Source organism: Melospiza georgiana, chromosome 6, assembly GCF_028018845.1.
Source record: "Melospiza georgiana isolate bMelGeo1 chromosome 6, bMelGeo1.pri, whole genome shotgun sequence".
Taxonomy (NCBI): Eukaryota; Metazoa; Chordata; class Aves; order Passeriformes; family Passerellidae; genus Melospiza; species Melospiza georgiana.
The window spans coordinates 5,581,496-5,602,524 of NC_080435.1; the positions used below are offsets into that span (position 1 = coordinate 5,581,496).

At 40.5% G+C, this 21,029-nt stretch overlaps 1 protein-coding gene across 1 annotated transcript in view; it reads left to right on the forward strand.

Annotated features, from left to right (window-relative positions):
* The first annotated feature begins 331 nt into the window (after positions 1–331).
* Positions 332–21,029, forward strand: part of LTK (leukocyte receptor tyrosine kinase) — a 93,100-nt gene continuing 72,402 nt past the window's right edge. Inside the window, exon 1 of the mRNA XM_058025699.1 lies at positions 332–638. Coding sequence (XP_057881682.1) covers positions 332–638 — 307 coding nt within the window. The remainder of the gene's footprint in view (positions 639–21,029) is intronic.

Genomic DNA, 21,029 nt, shown 5'->3' on the forward strand with positions numbered 1-21,029 from the left:
GCGGGTCCTCACTGTGTGTCTCCAACAGAGGCTGTCTTGCTCGGGAGCTCAGTGGTTATAAGCAACCCGAGGGGAAGAGAAAGGTGGGAATCTAGATTGTGTCCAATAGGTCCAATTTCTCTTTCAGGTCAGCCGGTGAGCACACTTCCAGGCCGTGGGAATCCTCTCTATCATCTTAAATATGAGCTGAGCTTAGTCCGGGGGGGGTGTATGAGTCTCGTGTGTGTCATTGGGCCAGCCACAAGGGAAGACGGAGAGAGGGGAGCCACCCAGTTAGATTACGAATTCATCTTGTCCTGATGAATACTAATGCCTCAGAATTTATAGATGGATGCGTTCGTGTCTGAAGCAACTGCCTTGTGAATTTGCTGATCGTGCAGGAGCGGTATGCAAAACGGGAGGAGGAGGAGGCAAGGAAGGGAGGGTGGCTCTAGGACCCATACGAGCCTTCCCGAGCAGGAGGTGGGAATTTTCCTCCAAGGCAGCAGGAGCCCGAGCCCGGTCTCAGAGCTCCAGCGGAGCCCGCAGGAAGAGCCTGGCACGTCCCCTCCAGAGCCGCGCACCCGGGTGGGACCAGCCCGCACCCCGCAGAGCCATGAACCGGCTACCACAGCTGCTGCTGTGGGTCACTGCACTGGGTAAGGAACTTATTTTTCATCCCTCTCATCTCCTTATTTTGCAAAGTCCTTCTTCTGCCCAGAGGCTCAGACTTATTTCATTGCCCCTTCCCTTTTACCTTTAAAACCAGAAAATCATTATTTTCAGAACAGTAGGGAAAAAGGGAGGGTTGGGGTTTGAAAGAGCTGGCATGAAACATATGTGAAGCATGTGACATGGAGGAAAATAAATCTTGATTGTAAGTAAATTTTGTTCACTGAAACGAATAGGCAATCTGTAGTTTTAGAAAAGCTGCTGCTCTCGAGGCTCTGAGGCTGGATGCAGGCAGTCACTGTACAAGGGTTTGGCATGAAACTAACAGCTATACCCTAGGACCATTTTGCTTCTCTGGCTGCGGGATTGTTTTCTTAGGGGCTATTTTGGAGAGGGGGATAAGAGTAATGCTCCAGGAGCAGTTTGGAGGCTGCTTACAGGAAAAGGTGCAGTTTGGAGAGGATGCTTTGTCTAAGCAGAGAGATGAGGGACATGGATAAAGAGAGGAGTAAGTACTGGGACTATGAAAGGGGGACTTATGAGCTCCCACCTAGAAAGTGGTTCTCAGGCTAAGTTTTGAAAGGAATCTTTGTGCTGCTCTGTTTGTCACTGTCAGCTTTGGTTCTGAAGTACAACAAAAGAAAAGAAGTGACAGTAGGAGAGAAGAAGGGGGATATTAGGAGGGAAGCTGCAGGAATAGGAGAGAAGTTGGGAGGTGGCAGCATCTATGCGACCAGTGACGGGAGAAAAAGGTAGGAGTGGGACACATATACTTGATGTGTACAGTGGCAAGCAAATTTGTTATGAATATTCGGAAAGAAATGCCTCTATCAGGACATGCTGAACTTCTCAGAGAGCTGAAGTTACAGTAGTACCCCCAGTGTAGATACAGTGACTACAGCGTGACCCTTAGACAGGACCAGGAGACACTTTGTATTTCTCAGTGTAACAGAGAAATGTAACTGGTGTAACTTCCAGGCACGAAAGGAAGAAAGGCAAACAGGTTGTTGGGCGCTGCAGCTAGCTCGAGCTAGAGCAGTGCATTTCCTCTCTCTGGCTAAATGATGAACTTGTATATATTTACTTTCATGTGCAGACACACAGCGACGTCAGTTTCTAAGCAGGTTTTATAATTTATTTCTATTTACAATTGCATGCCAAGACATAGCACAGAGTTTTTGAGTTCAGGCTTTTTCTGGCCTTTTATTTCTGTTGGGAGGAAGGAGGTTGTTTTACTGTCGAAGGGTCCCAGGACAAGTGTACCTCATGCAAGCAGAACTGTATGTCCCTACCTCAGCTTTCATGGCATGTGGTCTCATCAAGAATTGCTGAGTATCTTTCCAGTGTTTTTGGTGGAGTGGCTTTCAACATACAAGAAATGTTAATGTAAGGAATAATAATTATATTTGCTGTATATCCAAGTCTGTGATATGAAGCATGTCTGTATTAGGAAAGAGATTTTAAAAAGGGTGTGTTACAGAGAGAGTAAGTAAAGAGCTAAATGAAAATAAATGTACATTTTACAATCTCTGTCCAAACTTCTGCCAAAAATAATCTCAATCTTTGGGGGAGATTTCAATGCATGAGCATTTAACTATGGAGCTGCTGTCATAATCTTCACATGGAGGTTGCTTGCCTCACTATGGGGGCTATTGTGGTCAGCTCTCAGACTCTATAGTCTATTAGTTTAAAAACCACTTGTATTTCCACTGTACAATTTTTACTGAGGCATATTCTTGGAGTGGCTTTACATTTCCTTCTTTATTTGGAAAGTCCAGTATCTAAGTGATGAAGGATATTGCAGGTCTTCTTCTCACTCTTTTATTTTCCTGGCTGGCATACATATTTCTGATGAGCTCTATCATAAAAGGATGATTTCAGAGTTCGTATCCACCAACAATTTTTGGCACATGGAAACACTGGAGGATGTTGCAAGTTCCTCTTTGTGCAAAAATCAAGACACTATGAGAAAATTCAGAAGGTTGTAGAGAACAATAGCAGGAAAAAACCCTCAGAAAAAGAAGCACCAACCCAAAGGTAACAAAAACAGGAAAAAACTTAATCCACAGGTATACATTGTTCTGTGTCAAAGCAACTTCACAGTCTTTTTGAGGCTGAGGTTGCACACTAGCCTCAGGTCTCAGGAGGTGGTTGGGAAGAAGGTGAAAAAAAACACCAGATGAATGTCTGGGAAAATTTCCTTTTTTTTTTTAAGCGCCAATATTACTTTGAACCTTCATATTGGATTATATTCTTTTGATTACTTGAGCTTGGTAAGGGGTGGGTAGGTCAGTCCTTTTCTGTTCTGTGAGAAACCAGGCTGTGCTTGGCTAGATGTCATAGTCTTGCCTTTGATTGTGGAGAGCCAACTATCTGCGAAATTACAGCACAGCACACATCCTGAGCAAACCTCAAACACCCTTCCAAATGTGTGGTCGTGTTTATGCCATTGCTCAGAGTGTAGCTATTGAGTATAACCACAGTCCATGAGATAATATTGGTAGAGGCACTTTGTCAGGATTTCTCTGCAGTCCCTTCCAACACTTGCAGTGCAGCCATCACAGACTAGGGTAACTTGGGTTTAATTTCAGCCCGGTGAATAGTTATGGTTCTGGGTTTTGTTGAATCCTTTCTGAGGCAGAGAAGCATAGGATGGTTGATGGCAGGTTTAGGAGTAAGACAGCTTTTCTTTTGTTTGTGGAATGGTATATCAGCATGGCAATGATGAACGCCCCATTCCTGGATGCTTGCATTTGTCTAACAGTTTTCAGAAGCCCCAAACAATTTGTTTCTCTCCCTGGATTTATGTACCTCTCAGGACTGAATTTGTCTGTTTTGTAGAAGGAGTATAAAATGGCTTTAGTCAGTCCACATTGTGCAGAAGATACAGGAGTACCTTATTTTGTTGTAAGCCAGCTTAAGATAAACCAGTGCATCTATTTCACTTAGACAAACCTTTAGTGCTTTGTGTATCCCTGTGTTGGAGGAGAGCATGCCAAGCATGAAAGGGATGAGACTCTGTGTTCTCTTTTGTCTCTTCATTGAAGAACTTTTTCCTTATTTTCTTCTTCTTGTGCCTATCTCTGCTTAAAGTAGCACACAGGTACAGTAGTGATTTCACTTAAATGGTTCCAACCAGAAGAACATCGAATGATCCTTGAAATTTGTCTTAGGAGTCCTTTATTGTGCAAATGACAGCATGTCTCCATATCCTGTGCCTAGTCTGAATATCCAATACAAGGCACTGTGGCTGTCACTGAAAGTCAAATATGGGATGGATGCCTTGAAAGGAAAACAAGACAGTTCTTTTTAAGGTACAAACATTACAAAGTTGTGGGCTCTTTGAAATACAGTGAAAAAGAATATGATAAATTTATGGGAATCCCACAGTAAGGGAGCACATGCAGAGAAACACCAGTGATTTCTAAACTGCATCAGGAGAGAGGACAAAGTTGGAGGAGGTAAAAACCAGATCGTTGCGTAAGGATAGAATGTAGAGAAAATAAAGATAGTGCAGAAGGTAGTCTCACACCTGAGGAGCTGCAGCTGTACTAATCACCAGAGATTAGGAACAGGCCTGCCCTTAATAGGCCACAGCTGTGTCCAATAAGAAGATGAGTGCTGCAAAAGAGTGGGTTAGCTGGGTGAGAGGAGATGGAGTTTGTTGGTTGTGCTGTGAAGAAGAAGGAGTCAGTGCTGTGAGGAAATGGCCATGAGAAATCACTGAGAAGGTATGGGACTTTTGCAATAAGATGACAACAGATAGTGAGTCATGTGTAGTGTTACTTTAGAGCTGAAGTCAATGTCTTATGAGCAGCCATGGAATAAATCCATCTTTCTATCCATGCTATATAACTGCATAAATTCTAATTAGTCCATAAGATTAAAGTTAGAGAAAAGGATGTCTCACTCCAGTGAAGTTTCAAAAGCATCTTCTCCTATTCCCTAGTGTCCCAAACAGATCCACAGGAGGGTCCCTGCCTTCAGCCTGCTTGTACCTATGAAGGTGCTCATGCTGGCTGTGCTGGTGTGTAGAAGTGCATCAGTGATATCTGTGACAAGAGCAGCAGAAAGAAATTTTCATCTTGAATTAATTTTATGAAGACTGCTGATGTTTGACACTAAGGTGATTCGTAACGTGCTCTAGGCTTTGAACATTTGGTCATTTGTTTCGTATGTGTACCAGTTAGTTCATACTGAGACATTCAAACAAATCTACATCTACGTTTAAATTTTTTTAATTTCAAACTTTTGCTCAGAAAAACCTTGCATTCAGAAATCTGAAATATTTATTTAAAAAGTGTAAAACATGATTTAATATAACATGTTTAGTTTTTACATTAACTATTCTAGTCCAGCACTCCCTGAAATGAGTTGGTCTTTGCAATTTTATAAAACTTTTGATTCAGAAGATTTTTAGGTTAACCTGTGACAGGTTTTTGTTTGTTTTGATTTTTAAAAATTTCTTTTGGCTTGCCAATGACTTGGAAAATCCTGTATTAAAACTTCCCAGTTATCTTCTAATACTACATTCCTGTTTGTACTTAGATTTGTGCATGCAGGTCATTGTCCTTAGGCTGATGCTCATTGCTCTACATGAAGACTGTTTGTAGCTTGGTATTGGATCAAATTACTCAGAAATAAACAAAAATAACTTTTTGCAAACCTTTAGTAAAACAAGAAACAGAGAGCAGCTGCTGAGAGGAGAGGCAGGTGAGCCTGCCTATCCAGAAATAAATGGAGAGGAAGGAACCCACAGAGTTCATAGTTAACACAACATGATGGATATCTATGGGAATACAGTTACAGCCATGCAACATCTTGTCTTCTGTATCTGGAGACTTTTATCTGAGACTCCTACGAGTAAGCATGATTCCTGTATTGAATCCTTAAATCAGAGGAGGAAAATAATGACATTAATTATGTTAATTAATTGGATCAGGCTTATAGTCTTTTCCTGCCTCTCAGCATCAGTCCTTCCTCTTACAATTCCTCTTCCTCCCATTCCATTATAATTGCTCCTCTACATCTCTCCTCTACTGGCATGTAACAAACCCAGTGCTTTGATGTGATCTGCTAACAGCATGCACAAAGGTGAACTCCATGGCAGGTAGGGAGAGCAGGCCAGCTTGGAAAAGGGGTGAATTGTAGTGTTTGATGAGAGGTGACTTGTAGCTGACAGATATGCTCTAAGTGCGTAGGGACAGCAGGTACCTTAGGTCAGTTGTGACAGGTCACACTGGTGGGCAGGAGGAACATGTAGAGCTTTTGTTTCAGATTGTGACTCGTTCAGCACCACTAGGTTATGGAGGGCTTTTGCCTGGGGAATGTCAGGTTCCTGCCTTTATATGCTGCATGCGCAAGAGGGAAGTCAAGGTGTAGAACCTTTACAATTCAGCAAATGCCATGTCAGGATCTCTCCGGACCTCTGCAGTGCTTAGAGGATTACAGCTCCCAGACAAGTGGCAGGGTATCACTGAAGCATTCTGCTTCCCTCAGGTGTGCTGTTCCCAAAAGCTTTCCTCAAGGTGCTGGACCTCCACGTTGTGCTTTCTCCCAGCTGTGTCATACCAACACAGCTGGACCCGTAAGGAGAAATGGAAACAGAGGGAAATGACATAAAAGGAATCAGACGTGACATTCAGTCTTCTTCACCTAGAAAAAGCAACTCTGCCATATATACTGAGTAAATAAAGAGCTCAGAATTTCAGTGAGATGTACAGTCATGGGCCAAGTGTTACCTTTTTAGGAGAATTTCAGGTTGGTCTTCTATATGTTTTCTTTAACACAAAGCTGGCTGTAAAAACATGAAACTTTACACAATTCTCCACTTGTTAGTGTAAAACTTCTTAAGATTTCCAGTTGGCTTTATGTTTATTTTAATTATTTTGACTATATGATTGTTGCAGATCCCTTCCAACTGAACTATTCTATTCTCTGTGAAGGTATAAACATCCCCAGTATTGGCACTGATTGAATTAAAAAATCTATTGTACAGAAGCCTCATCAGAGTTAGTCAAGAATGAGAGTGAAATATGGAATTATAATATAGAATTATAGAATTAAATGCTGAAGTCTTTTCAAAAAGCACAGATTTATCCTTGCAATTCAGATGAACTTTTGCCCTGTCTAATGGGACAACTCTGTCTTTTAATACGGCATCACAGATTTTCAGCTAATTGGTATCTGAAATCCCATAAGATTTGGCTTATCAGCCAAGAATGATGCATTTATTCATGTATTTCAATTGCTCAGTTAGGTTTTTTTTTCCCAGTTTGTAGCACAGCATGTGTTTGAGGGCATAAACAGCCAAACTTTCTGGAGTTAGAGCATCCACACCTCTCCTCTGTGTCTGTGTTTGTGGTAATACATATTTATATATTAAAAATAGAGGAGTTATAAAGTAACTGAATGTGACAGTAGGAAGTGACACGGAAGGATGTGATGATGTTCTGTTGCACAGAATTACGTGCAGGAGGTGAGAAGAATCTATTCCTATATTGTTCTGGTGAAGAGTTTTTGTGTTATTCAGGAGCCAGTAGAAAACCCAAACTGCAAGATTTTCCTGCCTTGAAGCAGAACCGACCATCACATTGGAACTTCAATGAGAATGGAACCAGACAGGTTACTGGTTCAGAGTCACAGTTTGCTGGAATCACAATTGTCATATCAGAGGTGCTGTTGGAGGCACCTGCTTCCCTGCAGTGGTGCAGGGCTGTTTTGAGTGCCTCTGCAGCTGGGACCAAGCCCCTTTTCCATATGCTGAGGGTGAACTCAGCCCTTGCACTCCCCCTTGTAGCTCTGCCTTACAGTATCTGCTCTGCTCTCCTGGCCTTAGGGGGAGGCAGGAGGAAACTGTGGGGATGCACGGGGAGGATGGGAGGTGGCCAAGGCTGGGTGGTGAAGCAGGATGGAGGAATTCTGTTCCAACGGAGATGAGGAGCCCAGCCAGTGTGGTTTTGGATTACCAAAAGAAGGGTTAGCAGCTGTCAGCCTGAACTCAAACAACCTCAGGCAAAGCTGAATTCACTCTGGAACAGAACTGAAAAATGGCTTTTCTTCTCTCAATAACTAATTTGGCGGTTTTGCAGACCCATGTGCCTTGACTAATATTTTTAACAATATAAGGGGCATGGATGATTATGCTTAGGCACTTTTAATAACTTGGATGTCTTGATATTTTTTTAAATTTTCTGTTTCTGTTGTTATATTTAACTGCAGTTTAGATTTTCCAAGTATTTTCTGTTTATATTTTTTTTCCTACCAAGCTCTGAGTGATTAAAGACCTATTTATTACTTTGACTTCAGCAAACAGAATCACAGAAAAGCATGACTGCTTAAAATTTCCATGGTTTTTAGCATGGTTTCAGAGTTTTCTCTGTGGCATTTTGAGTGAGTTCGGATCTCTTCACATGAGTAACACTTTTAAAGTATGTAGTTCACAACAGGAGTGTTTTCTGTGTTTATAGTCACGGCAGGAACCCAAATAGTATTTAAAACCTCTGAAGGAAGCTTTCTTTAACCCCATGCAGGCAAACAGTTCAGCCTAGAACTTAGTGGGGCACTGGACTTTATGAATCTTTTAAGCCCTGATAGCATAGTCATCACTATCACTAACTTTTTTTCAGCTTTCCTGAAGTCCCACATACTTCCTGGCCCTTCAAGATCTATCAGGTTCTTAGAAGAGTCTGAACTTTCCCAGAGTTTGACATTGTGTTTGTCGGTCTGTTGCAGACCTAGAGACAAAAGTTAGTAAAATATGCAAAAATAAACTTGTGAAATAATTATAAGAAAAACAAGGTGAATAAACCAAGCTGGGCTTTATTTAGCTGTCTTAAAAGGGCTTGTGTTCCAGCTATTCAGAGGGACCTAAAACTGGAAGATATATGCAACTCTAGCTCTTTTCACCTCATTTAGAGCTGTACTAGCTTAGTCTGATGAGACTCAAGCATTTAGCTTCCCTTCCAAAAATTATTTTCATTTTCATTTGCAAAATTTTGGATAGGACATAGGTTTTTTATTTCTTACCTTCATATTTTGATTCCCACAGATTGTTTCCTCTCTTATGTGCCTTCCTGCATGCATATATATATGTGTGTGTGTGTATGTATATATATATATATATATATATATATATATATATACACACACATATATGTATGTATGTGTGAAAATTAATGCAAGGAAAAATAAATGGAAAACCTCTTTGCTTTAAACATGTTGTCTTCCCTCAGTGGATACAGTTATCCAAAACTGTACACTACTTGGGGCTTGCTAGTGATTTTGTGTGATAATATTTTAATTACCTATTTTATATAGAGATTACCATTTTTGAGGGATTTGTGCTGCATGTGGGTGCACAGGTTATCAGCTTTGGTAAATCTAGCCAATAGTTATTTTTCAATTAAATTTCAGAAGAAATTACAGTCATTTTTGTACTAAGAAATATGTACAGTAAGCTGGAGGAGTTATTTTATTATTATGGTAGGAATTGCTTTGTGGCTGCAAAAAAAGGATTGATGAGAAGCAACATCCCAGTTAATACTGTTATTGATAGTCTTCCACTGAGAAAGGTGAAGGGAAACATATCAAATTGTTGTCGTTTATTCCCACCCAGGAAAAAAGTCCCATGCAGCCATTCACTCACTTCCCCACCAGTCAGAGCGGAAGGAGAATCAGAAGGGTGAAAGTCAGAAAACTCATGGGTGGGATAAAGACAGATTGACAAGAAAACAAAAGCTGTGCACACAAACAAAACAAAACAAAGAATTTGTGCTCTGCTTCCCGTAGGCAGACAGGTGGTCACCCATCTCCAGGAGAGCAGGGCCCCGTAACATGCAAGGCTTACTTGGGGAGGAAAACATCATCATTCCAAACATCTTCCACTTACTTTTTCTTCCTCCCACTTTATATGCTGAGCATGATGCCATATGGTCTGAAATATCCCTTTGGTCAGCTGGGGTCACCTGTCCTGGCTGTGTCTCCTTTCAACCTCCCATGCAGCCCCAGTCCCCTCACCTCTGTGGCAGCATGGAAAGCAGAAAAGGCTTCTGCTCTGTAAGTCCTGCTCAGCAAAAACCAAAACCATCTCTATATTATCAACCCTGTATTCAGCACCTATCCAAAACACAGCCCTGTACCAGCTGCTGTGAAGAAAATTAACTCTGCCCCAGCCAAAACCAGTACACAAGTAAGTGCAGAATTTCAGAGATAGAAGTGCTGATTCTTCTACTGGTTTCTTAGGGCTCTTGAGACAGAGTGAACATGGAGGTCAACATCTGGGTGATGTTTAGCTTATGTCTCCAGCTTGCATGCCCCTCTCAACCTCTCTAGGCAAGCCCCAAGTAGTAGCATGGTCTCATCTCAGCTGTCAGTCATACTGCAGGGATGATCTAGAATAAAAGGTAGCTTTCTTGGTTTGTACATCATTTTAATGTTTCAGTTATGATGGGACCCTTTTCAGCTTGTGTTCAGTACAACTGAGGATGTGGTGATTACTGCACAAGGACAAGAAGGGGATCGGTCTCAGAGTGGGGTCAAAAGGAAGGCCAGCTGGGACAGAAGGAATTGTGAAACACTTAGTCTGCTGGGTTTTTTCTAAATCTCTCCCAACAGTCACTGAATCAAGTGTCTTGTGAAACCAGCCTGTAGGATTAGACACCTGAATTCAGACTATGTGAATACACCCTGATCTAGCTTCCAAAGCCTGCTTTCCAATCTCTGCAAGGGAGCAAGTGCTCAATGCCAGCCTTGTCAGCTTGGAGTCAGTGAGCTGGCAACTGCCTTATGAATTTGTACTACTGTGAAAACACCTACAATCCCATTGTACTAACTAAAAAATATTTGGTTTAGCTGTCATTTAGTTCTGGTTTTGACAGTTTATTTTTGGAACCTGTTAGTGTTTTTGCACATAGTTAACAGAACTTGTAACAGTTTTAGAGGACAAATTTGGGCTGATAGTCTGAATCCTATCACTGATGCTATGATGCTGAGGAATAAGAGATACACCATGATGTTGTATGGTGTTCAAGCCTCCCCTTTAGCCCTTCAGACAAAATAGTCTGTTTTCAACTTTGACCCCTACCATTTACAGAGTGTTGTTAAGAGGAGGTGTTCTTAAACATTTATGGATAGGACTGAGTCTGTTCTGAAGGTGAAGAGTGGAGGTTCACTTTTGTCATCTTAAAGTAAAAAAAGACAGTAAAAAAGGTTTTGAACCCAGGCTTAAATTTTGTGCACAAAATATTTCATACTCTGTAGTATACACAGAAGTGCTCCCATGAGCTTTTAAAGAAACATCAACTACATATAAGATTCTTCTTCAGTGTGTCTTTTCATTCTTTGTGACACAAATACACAAAGGGGTAAGAAACAGAGCTGGTTAAAGTACCTTTGCATAGTGTTTCTGAGATTTGCAAAGGGAAAAAGTATAGCAAGCACCATTTGCCTGGTTTTTAAATTCTCCAAGCTCAGGTTTCACAGATAGGGTTAAAAATCATTAAATTAAACATATTTATGAGCCATCTGGTTTCTGAGTCTTTCCAGTTTGTGTTTGCTATCCTGGGTAACTATTAAGTCATTTTTGTTGCTGTAATTTTCATGTCATTACATGGCTCCAGAAACTGCATGTTTAAGAAAAACACTGTAGAGAACTGAATTCAGAGTAGAATTATAAGCACTGGCAGCACTGGAGACATTTGTCATTCTTTCAGTCAACCTAACATACTACTAAAAGTAAATGTACAAATTAAATAATTTTTTTTCTTTTAACATTTATCTAAGTTAGGCAATGCAATCTTTCAGCTCTCTTTGCCTACCTTTCTTACATTATGCTAATGAGAGTCAGATTTTCTAGGGCTAGTTTTCAGCCACAAGTTTTCCCTATGATTTCAGGAAGATTCCTGAGCCTTGGTGCTGTAATCCTTGTCCTAATTTACCTATTTTATCTCCCTTATTCAGATGTGGTGAGATATAAAACAGTATATGTTCTAGTTCCTTCAATTAGATCCAGTGCACAGAATTACAGATTTTTTTCCGTTTTATAGTAAAATATAATTAAGAAGAATCTATAACTCCATTTCAGTGGAAATTTGCTTTGTAAAAAAAATTACTCTTTCACATTGAATGTTGGGTTACTGATTAAGTTTCTAACAGCATTGACTTTTCCATCGGTAGAGGGACAAAAGTGTTTTCCTTAAGAGGTGTACATTTGTATTTTTCTTCCATAAAGTATCCTTATCTGCTCCTGAGAAGGCACAGCACTGATGCATAGATGCAAAATGCCTTCTTTTTTTTTCTCTGGTGACCTGGTTGATATTCTTCATGCCAGCTCTGTCATTTGTGACACTGAGTCAATTTTCAGAGCATGGTTTCATCTTACAAGGAAAGAGAAGGGAGGAGATGCCTGTAATTGCTGGTGTTTGTTTTCTACGTGCAACCTAACGCTTATGCTATTTGAAGAAATTTTGTGAATACTACTAAAATATACTAACCAGCTCTCTTTCCCACTCTGCCTTATCATTTTGACAGAGCTGTGTTCTGTTATCAGTTTTCCAAAGCAAAATTCAGTTTTATGGGTTTTGGAACCTTTCTGGCCATTTTGTGTGCTGTGCAAAGCCATTTCCAATTCCCTGCACTTTATTATCCCTGATGTTTGTCTTGCTCTTTTGCATGTGTCTTGGTAACCCTTAGACACAGTGGATAGCAGTACCTGGCACACTGATCTCAGTGGAGGATGCACTGGCATCTTTAGGTTTTGTAAGAAGTACACAGCTTATTTATCTCATTTCCTTACTTGCACCTGGCATGAGTTTTAAAAAAACGCAAAACAATCACCTCATCACTTTTACTTTCAAAGTCCAGATAACCAGATGCACAAAGAGGAAGGAATAAGCATATGCAAAATAGAGCACACATTACTCTGGCTATGTGTGCTTTGGAGCCAGGAGTTCCTTACAGGAGCAGAAGATGCCATGATGCAGAGAAGGCGTTTGAAATCTTGGCTGACAAACTGTTTAATACACTGCTTAAACTTGTGCTGAGTTTCACATTCCACCTCTGAGTGTTTGTTTGACTGCTTTCCTCTTCTGGAGTCCAGCTGGCATTGAGAGGCTCAGGTACTAGGAAGCACATTTGGGAGTCTCAGCTGGCACTGGCAGACTCCACATGCTGCTGGAGTACTTGCTGGCAAAGCTGTGGTCCCTGCCTTGGAAGCTGGCAACAATTTCTAGCTGAGGCTGTGAGAGAGATGTCTGAAAGGTGTCTGACTCAAGAGCTTCAAGGCTGGGGAGCTAATAGGAGGGGAAGGTGTTTGTCCACCTTCACTGGCACAGTAATGGCGCTCTCTTCAGACACACAAGCCTGGGCACTGCACTGTGTGCCCTCAACATGTTGGTGTGCAGACACAGCAGTGTCCATGACTGCCTTCAAAGCCAGGTGCAGGCCTCCCTGTGCCCTGCATGCTTCAGCCTGCTCCTTCACAAGGTTGTACCAATGAAGCCTGTCTTTGTAATGTCCTGGGAATGGAGCTGGCTTCCCACCATCCCTGAGAGTAACTTCAAAAGCTGGTCTTCTCTCAGAAGGTTCTGAGTGTAGAAGACAGTGAAGTAGATATTCAGTGTCCCAACAAAAACTACTTCTACCCAGACATCCAAAAATATTGAAATATAGGAGGATAAGGTAACAGATTTCTAGCTTGGATTTTTCAGATGTGGTTATGACATAGGGCAGGGTATGCAGCAGTTTCTTCTAACACAAGATGGAATTACTTCCTTTGTGGAGGAACACATGTAGATATAGATGTATACATTTCTTAACCTGTGTCCATGTGCGTGCCTTGATTATGTATGAATGCTGTTAATGTAAACCCATAATTAAGTCACTGTTACAATTATTGTAAACCCTATTGAATTGATTACTTTATAATTGTTAAATCAGTTAATGATTAAGTGCTGCTAAACTCTTCTGTACCCTTATCTTTCATGTTTATAAGTTTGATTTGATTTTCCTTTTTTTTTTTTGTTTCATTCATTTGGTAAGTAATAGAGTGAAGTTTGTCACTGAACTCTGTTAAAAGTTACAAATTCGTATGAAAACTTGCTTTTTGCCAGAAGATTTAACTCTGATTCTTTAAACAGCACAAACCACTTATTTGCAACAGAGGGCAATGCAAATAGAATCACAGAACTATTTAGGTTGGAAAATATATTTGAATCCAGTTGTTAATCCAGTGCTGCTAAGTCCACCACTAAACCGTGTCCCTGCGTACCAAATCTACACATCTTTTGAACATTTTCAGGGACGGTGATTCCACCACTTTCCTGCACAACCTGTTCCACTCTTTCAGCAAAGAAACTTTTCCTAATGTCCAGTCTAAACTTCCCCTGCCACAACTTGAGGACACATTTTCTTGTCCTGTTACTTGTTATCAGTCAGAAGAGGCCAACCCCACCTGACTAGAATCTCTTTTCTGGTAGATGTAGATAGAGATAAGGTCTCCCCTCAGCCTCCTCCAGGCTAAAACCCCAGCTCCCTCAGCCTCTCTTTGTAAGACTTTTGTTCCAGAGCCTTCACCAGCTCCATTGCCCTTCTCTGGACATGCTTCAGCACCTCAATGTCTTTCTTGTATTGAGAGGCATCAACATGTGCTTCCAAAAGAATATACTATTTACTCTTGACTGTGCAGTTCCCTTAGAGTGCATATGTTGTGCTGTGTCACACCTTTTCGTTACTGTAAGTAAAGTGAGGTTTGTACTCTGCTTGCAAAGAAGCAATAGCTTTTAGTGCAATACCAGGTAACTGACTATTGTGGCAACAGGGATTCTTGGAAGTTCTTGGGACACTTCTGGTATTTACAGTGTCATTTGCAACTTCCTGACCTGGAGATGTTGAGGCTTTTCAGGAGAAGCTGGTACAGAAAGGATGTTTTGAAATGTGTGACTCTGTGAGAGATCTGGAAGAAGTTCTGTTGAACACTCCTCTGTTGGGATGATATCTAGTTGAGTACCAAGTGGGCAATGAGAACACTTGATAAACATACATAGAAAAAACCAGGACTACTCAAATATGTGTTTGGTCTTTTCCTATGGATTGTGATCTGCCAATTACAGCTGCAATTTCAGGCTGTTTAGAACTAAAAAGGTAAAATTATATGCTGGATGTGAGTAGTCTACACGTGGTCTAAATGTACAGAAACTGACAGGTGTGCTGCATTTGGTGGGCATAAATCAAGAAACTCATCCTTGGTCTGGTAGTGCCTTTCTGGATATCAGAAGAGTGTGCACTGGAAATGTAGGAATTGTGTGCAATAAAGAGCCTTTCAAGCAGTGTCTGTGTTAACTGCACTGCAGTTAACATATAAATTATGTGCTGCTGTGAGTAAAGAACTTCAGTCTTTTATTAAGGACTCCATGTTAATATACTGCATTGGGGGCAGATTAACTTTAGGACTTGTGATTCACGCTTTTAACGAGGATGAACAGAGAAGAAAACGGCACAAACTCTTGACCTCATGTTGTTTTCCTCATTGTGCTGGCTGGTGTCCTGGGAGCAAAGAAAGAAGGCTGTCTGCTGTTCTTATGTTGTTTATTTGAGGACTGAAGAATAGAAATCTCATTTTTCTCCCTTGCATGGGCAGCTCTGGACTAACCCTTTTCCAGTTAAGAAACTGGCGGCCCTAGGCCAGCAGTAGTCACACATTGATCTTTAGGGACACTCTACTGGAATATGTACTATCCTTCATAATTCTCTGATAAAAGCCTGGCTAAAGCTGAAAGGAGCTGATGATCTCCTACTGTTTCATCTCCTATCACCTCCAGAGAGTGAGTGCTCTTCTTGTGAACCCAAAAGAACTTAGTACATCACAAGGTAAGTGGTGGTGAAAGTGGTCTGGCCTCAGCAGTCGCAGTGTTTCAGGGATTCACTCTAATAGAATACAGTTTTATTTTCTCTTGTACAAACCTAAGAGCTTGATATGAGATATCCAGAGAATTGAATATTTATGTGTTCTGTTTGTATCTAGTGGGTTTTATGTTCTTGTTTCTCATGCAAATAAACACTTTCTAGATATATCCAGAAATGCATCCAATTATGTTTCCTTACTGCCTATAAATTAAATAGCTCAGGAGTGTCCCCAGTCATTTTCTTTCAGGCACTACTTTTTTTCATTAGTGTTTAATCAAATTACCCATGGTCTGAAAGGAAGTCAGAAATTTTTCCAAGAATCTTTGTTTTTTGCAGACACCCATTCTGGTTTCTCTTGTTTTGATATTCTTGCACTGATTTCTCACTGAGGTGGTGGGTTTTTTTGTGACATTCTCATCTCCATGATGAAGCTTGAGATAACTGAAACACCTTTAAAAGCAACGAAGGACAGGGACCCCCTTGTCTTAAAATGGATCAGATCAGTGCTCGTGTTGTCTATGACCTATCAGCCTTTTGGATTTTCTACTACTCATTCCTTTCCATGAAACCATCTGAATGTAAGGACTGGAGGATATTTTCAAAGCAGTTCATCGGTGTTAAAAGTATCAGAATAGCCACAATATTGTTGGCTGTGCCACCCTCTTGAGTAATTCATAAAGGTGTCAAACCCTTAGGCTCACCCTTGCGGTAATGAGAGACAGTAATCTGAGGCCCTCTTCCTTGGCAGGATAGACATTCTCAACTTCACTGTTTTTGTTTTGGGACTGATTCTGAAGGGCTCCTTTAAAGGAAAGGAGGAGCTAGTTATATTCAAGGACTTTGTGTCAGAAATAAAGTAAAAGCCTTTATAGGAAATATCCTTGCTTAGCTGCATTCCAGTCAGAAGTGTGATATTGTAGCCCAAAGATTTAGTCTCTAAATCAAATTTCACTCCCTAAACCACACTTTACTCTCTTGGAAGCCAAAAATAAAATAAAATGAAATGTAAAGGATGCTTTCAGTCCTACTCATTATTTACAACACAACGGTCTGTCTTCTGTTTTATATGTTCTGAGAGCAGTGGAAATATTGGACTTATCATCCTCACTGCCTTCTACATTTCTTTATTAGGGGAAAATAAATGATAAAACTGAAATGCAGGTGATTGCTTTTCTTTTTGCAGAGTCAGTTTCCTACCAAAACCAGAGTGGTACAATCTACGCATCTTGGTTATTTTGTTTTAGGCCATGAGCAAAAGCTGTCTTATTTTTTCAACACAAGGGTGATTTTTTTGGATCAAAAAATAAAGTTCAGGTCTTGGCACAAATTACAGAAGTGTCTTTAAAAATAAGGAAATAGTTTGCCAAAAAACAATAAGGTAGTCTAAGTTATCCCTGACTTTTAGATCTTTCAGGAAGTTCTGAATTCCAGGGCTGTCCCACCCACTTGAATTCTGTTACACAAAGTTCATTGCTCACAGCAGTAATTCCAATTGCAGTTTGAAAAAAGATTCTGCACCTCTTTCATTGTACTGGCTGTGAGTGAAGACATTCATACTGGAGAGTCATCTTTCGGATGGTAAATGCTGTGAATGGTGCAAATGAGCTTTGTCCTAATATTTTCCATAAAAGAGCTGTACAGATCTTAGCAGACTGCCCAGACTCACTTTCCTCAGGCTTGGCTCTCTGAAGCAGTGGACAATGAAACCATCCCTCTTTTTAATGTTCAGCATACCATCAGGACTCCATGCTTATTAAACTGTCTCACTATTAAGAAGACTGTTTATATTGGTGCTGAGACTCACGTTAACATCCCAGCCCTGTCTGCACAGATTGATTTCCTGATGACTACTCCAAGTCTTACCTTTTTTTCTCCAGGTCCCTGCTAGTTCACAGTTTTTCTTTCCAAAAGTGGTTTCACCAACCTCATATGTACTACCCTATGGCCTGCCAGGCCTCTCATTGACAATGGCCATCTAACCCATTTCTGCGCTTGTTGTCCTGTTGCTGTTGAGGAGGGCCTTCTTGGTCTCTGATGTCCTTCCTTGATATATTTGTCTTTCGTTTCCTTACCTTCTTAATTTTTTGATCTCCTTGGACTGGAACTCATGTCTGCCTGCCCCAGCATGTCCTTGTCCTCAGCTTTGCCTGCACTGCTGAGTCTGAGGTTACCCGTACCTTGGTTTTCCTGCAGTTGCCACCTTTTGCCACTGATTTCTGAAGCTGTGCATGGGCCTGCTCCTCTGCATTCAGTGCACTTGTGTCCAAGGCCACAGCAGCATGGCCTCGGGCAGCTTGTGTACCCTGGCACTTCCCTTTGTTACACTCTGCTCAGCTCATCTTTTTCCCTCTGGGCTGTGGCACACCATGGCCATGTGGAGCTGTCTAAATACTTCGGGTGCGCTGATTTCTGGTCTCTACTTCTGAAAGTGTCTATTGCGATGATACAAAACTGCCAACTAATAGTTCATCCTCATATCTCTTTTTGCCCTATGGTCATTGCTTTCTGGTGTTTTTAGTTATTTGTTGCCTTTCAAGTATCTTTTTCTAGCTCTCTCTTTCAATTAAATCTGTGGCACTTTAGACAAATGTGCCATGGTCTGTAATTTATCCATGGTGTTTTTTTCATTAGTTGTGCTGGACTGTGCAAAATATTCCTCCAGTTTCTTAATTATAATTCATGTAAACATGTCCACTTCTGGAGAACGGCTGAAGTAGCAGGCCATGGTGCTAAGATAATTTCTGTCATTAAAGAAAAAAAATCCATTCTTACTTTGCAAAGCATTGGGTTGGGATTTAAAAATTGTGATCTGTCCTCTTGTTTGACAGGTATATTATTTGCATGTCTTACATTGTTTCATTTGCACCTCTAATTAAATACATGCTTTTATGTACAAATAAAATTGGAAAATTAGTAATTCTTGCTGAACTTCAAACAGCTCCTCTCACTCCTTTCATTGTATCTTTACACCCTCCTTCTCAATTCACATATTTTGGTTTAGTCATAGCCTACCTTGCAGTGTTTCTTCAGAAATCAATAGAAGTCTGAAGCATGGAGTCTTTATTCTGACTCTATTCTGATTTTCAGCTTATGCACATGTGCTTAACAATTGCTTTTTTATGTCTCTTTGTTAATTGTCATGACTGGGTCTCATGATACCGGTTTGTCTCCTCCTTGACATGATTTCTGTCGACTTAATTCCATTCAATAAGCAGGAATGTCCTCGGCATTAGGTGGTTAGGGGTCAGTGCAGATTAAGTGGAAACACTTTTCACCACAGTTAGCCTAGTCACAGTTGAATGGACATTATGAGAGCTCTTCTTCTTCCACATTTGCTCGTTTCTTTGCTGGGGACTGTGCCAGTCCTGATAAAATTCTGCATTTCCCCGGGCTGCATGTAGAAATCTTTTTTTAACTTCAAATTACTCCCTAGAGATCCATTTCTTTGTAAACCATTCTTTTAACGCCATGTGACTGCTGGACTGTTTCTAGCCCTTCATCTGTATCTTTTATCTTCAGGATTATTCTTCAAAGTTACTAGTTGATGCCAAAGTTCTTCACAGTATAATACAAACATCCTCTCCCTTTTTGATGTCCTGACTCTTTTTGTGGGGGAGGGGAATACAAGGAGTAAAAGAATAGAATGTGATCCTGAAGAACTTACAGGAGACATCAAAGGATGAGCAGGATTAAAAGTTCTTCTGCCCTCTTCTTACAGTAGTCTGGACACTAACAGATAAAACCCCAGGTAGCAAGTGTTGGGAATTTAATCTGGGGTCTTGATCATGAAGAATGCAAGAAATATTGACTTTGACAGAAGATTCAGTTTTTAGTCTTGTACTTTCCTGCAACCTAGTTTAGCCATTGAGGGGCTGTTTCAGGCATCAGTCTTTCAGCGTCATGTCAGAGGTTCTTAACACGTGTTAAGAGGTACGCAGTGAATGTGTGACAAATCCAGTCACTGCATGACACTGACAACAGAGATCCTTTGGGCCAACTTGAGCCATTCAGAAGTGAGTAGTTTAAGTCAGTCTTCTCTATGAACTAGCTTAGAGTTAACACCCAAGCAGTAGGTGCCTGAAGTTATAAATCCCACTCTCATATATTTGCTGGAAAATTTATGGTAAGACATAGTTTAATCTCTTACCAGTATTCTTGTGCATCCTACTTTTTAACAATTTAGGCCTATGAAAGCTAAATTTTGGCATGGAGAAGTTGGAGCCTCTCCTTCTGGAAAGGAATTTGGCAGATACTGAGAGGAGGCTTGTGGCAGTGCTTCCATATTTTCCTGGCGGTATTGCAGAGAAATTATGGAGGATGGAATCTTCCGTGCTGCTCCACATAGCTGCTGCCAGGGTGCTGGTGGTAGGCATACTGCTGGTTGAAGTTCAGCAAAAAAATCCTGTATTCATAGTCTCATATAAAAATACAATTTGAGAAATACAGTGCTTTCTGATGAAGGAAAACCACAAGACTACAAGCTCTTATACAGCTTGTAAATCAGATATGTTAACTGGAAAGTTAAGCTGAAAGTTGAAATACTTGTTTTACAAGGGAAAAGTAGGATGAAGCAAGTTACTGGGGAAAATATATTGGGCACCAGTAGGAAATTAGTTGTTTGTAAGGTTATATGAGCAGCATTCCCTGTTATTAGAATCTATTGCACACCTATTAATAACCTGTTTCTGGCACAGAGTGTAAACAAGAGTATATAAATGTCAGTGGTCAGATCAAATTGTTTCTGATATGATGACAAATAATTCTCTTATAAAAATAGGAAACAGAAAATGCCTAGTCTGTATGCTTCTGAAACCCACTGTCCATGAGCAGAGCTGGAAGGTCCCTATCAAAGGACATTAGTTTATTATTTGGTTCTATTTCATGAAAAGCTTCTGAATATCATTGTGAAAGGTAGGAGCTTGGTACCTTAACATTTCCTGGTCTATTCCCCGGAGACTTAACACGTTCTTTAATATCTGTACCAGACAGTGGATCATAAAGAATGCAATACCAACAAATGAACTAATAAATGCCATTAAAAAGAAAAATCATGAAGTAATCAAGAATGTGTTTTCATATAGGTTTAGCCAAAAGATCTTAGAAGTAATTTCTTTGCCATATTTTGGAAAGCTGGTGGAGTACGTCCCTAAAATCACCAACTGCAGGTGTGGTTTTAAATTGATGGTTTGTTGCAACTTTAGGGGATGGGAAGATCACAAAGAGTCCAGGATCTGTAGGATATGTTCATGTGGACAACACCATTATAGTCTCCAAAGATTAAGGTGGGTTTAAAACAAATTTTTATTCCATGAAACATTGTGGTTTTGTCCATATTTCTGTTGTTAATTAGTCAAACATAACACAATATTCCCATTATTTTATTCAATATTGTGATCAGGATCTGGCATATCATTTGGCTCCCCTTTTACCCTTTTTTAAATGTCAAGCAATATTCCCTTTCTTTGCATACTGCGATA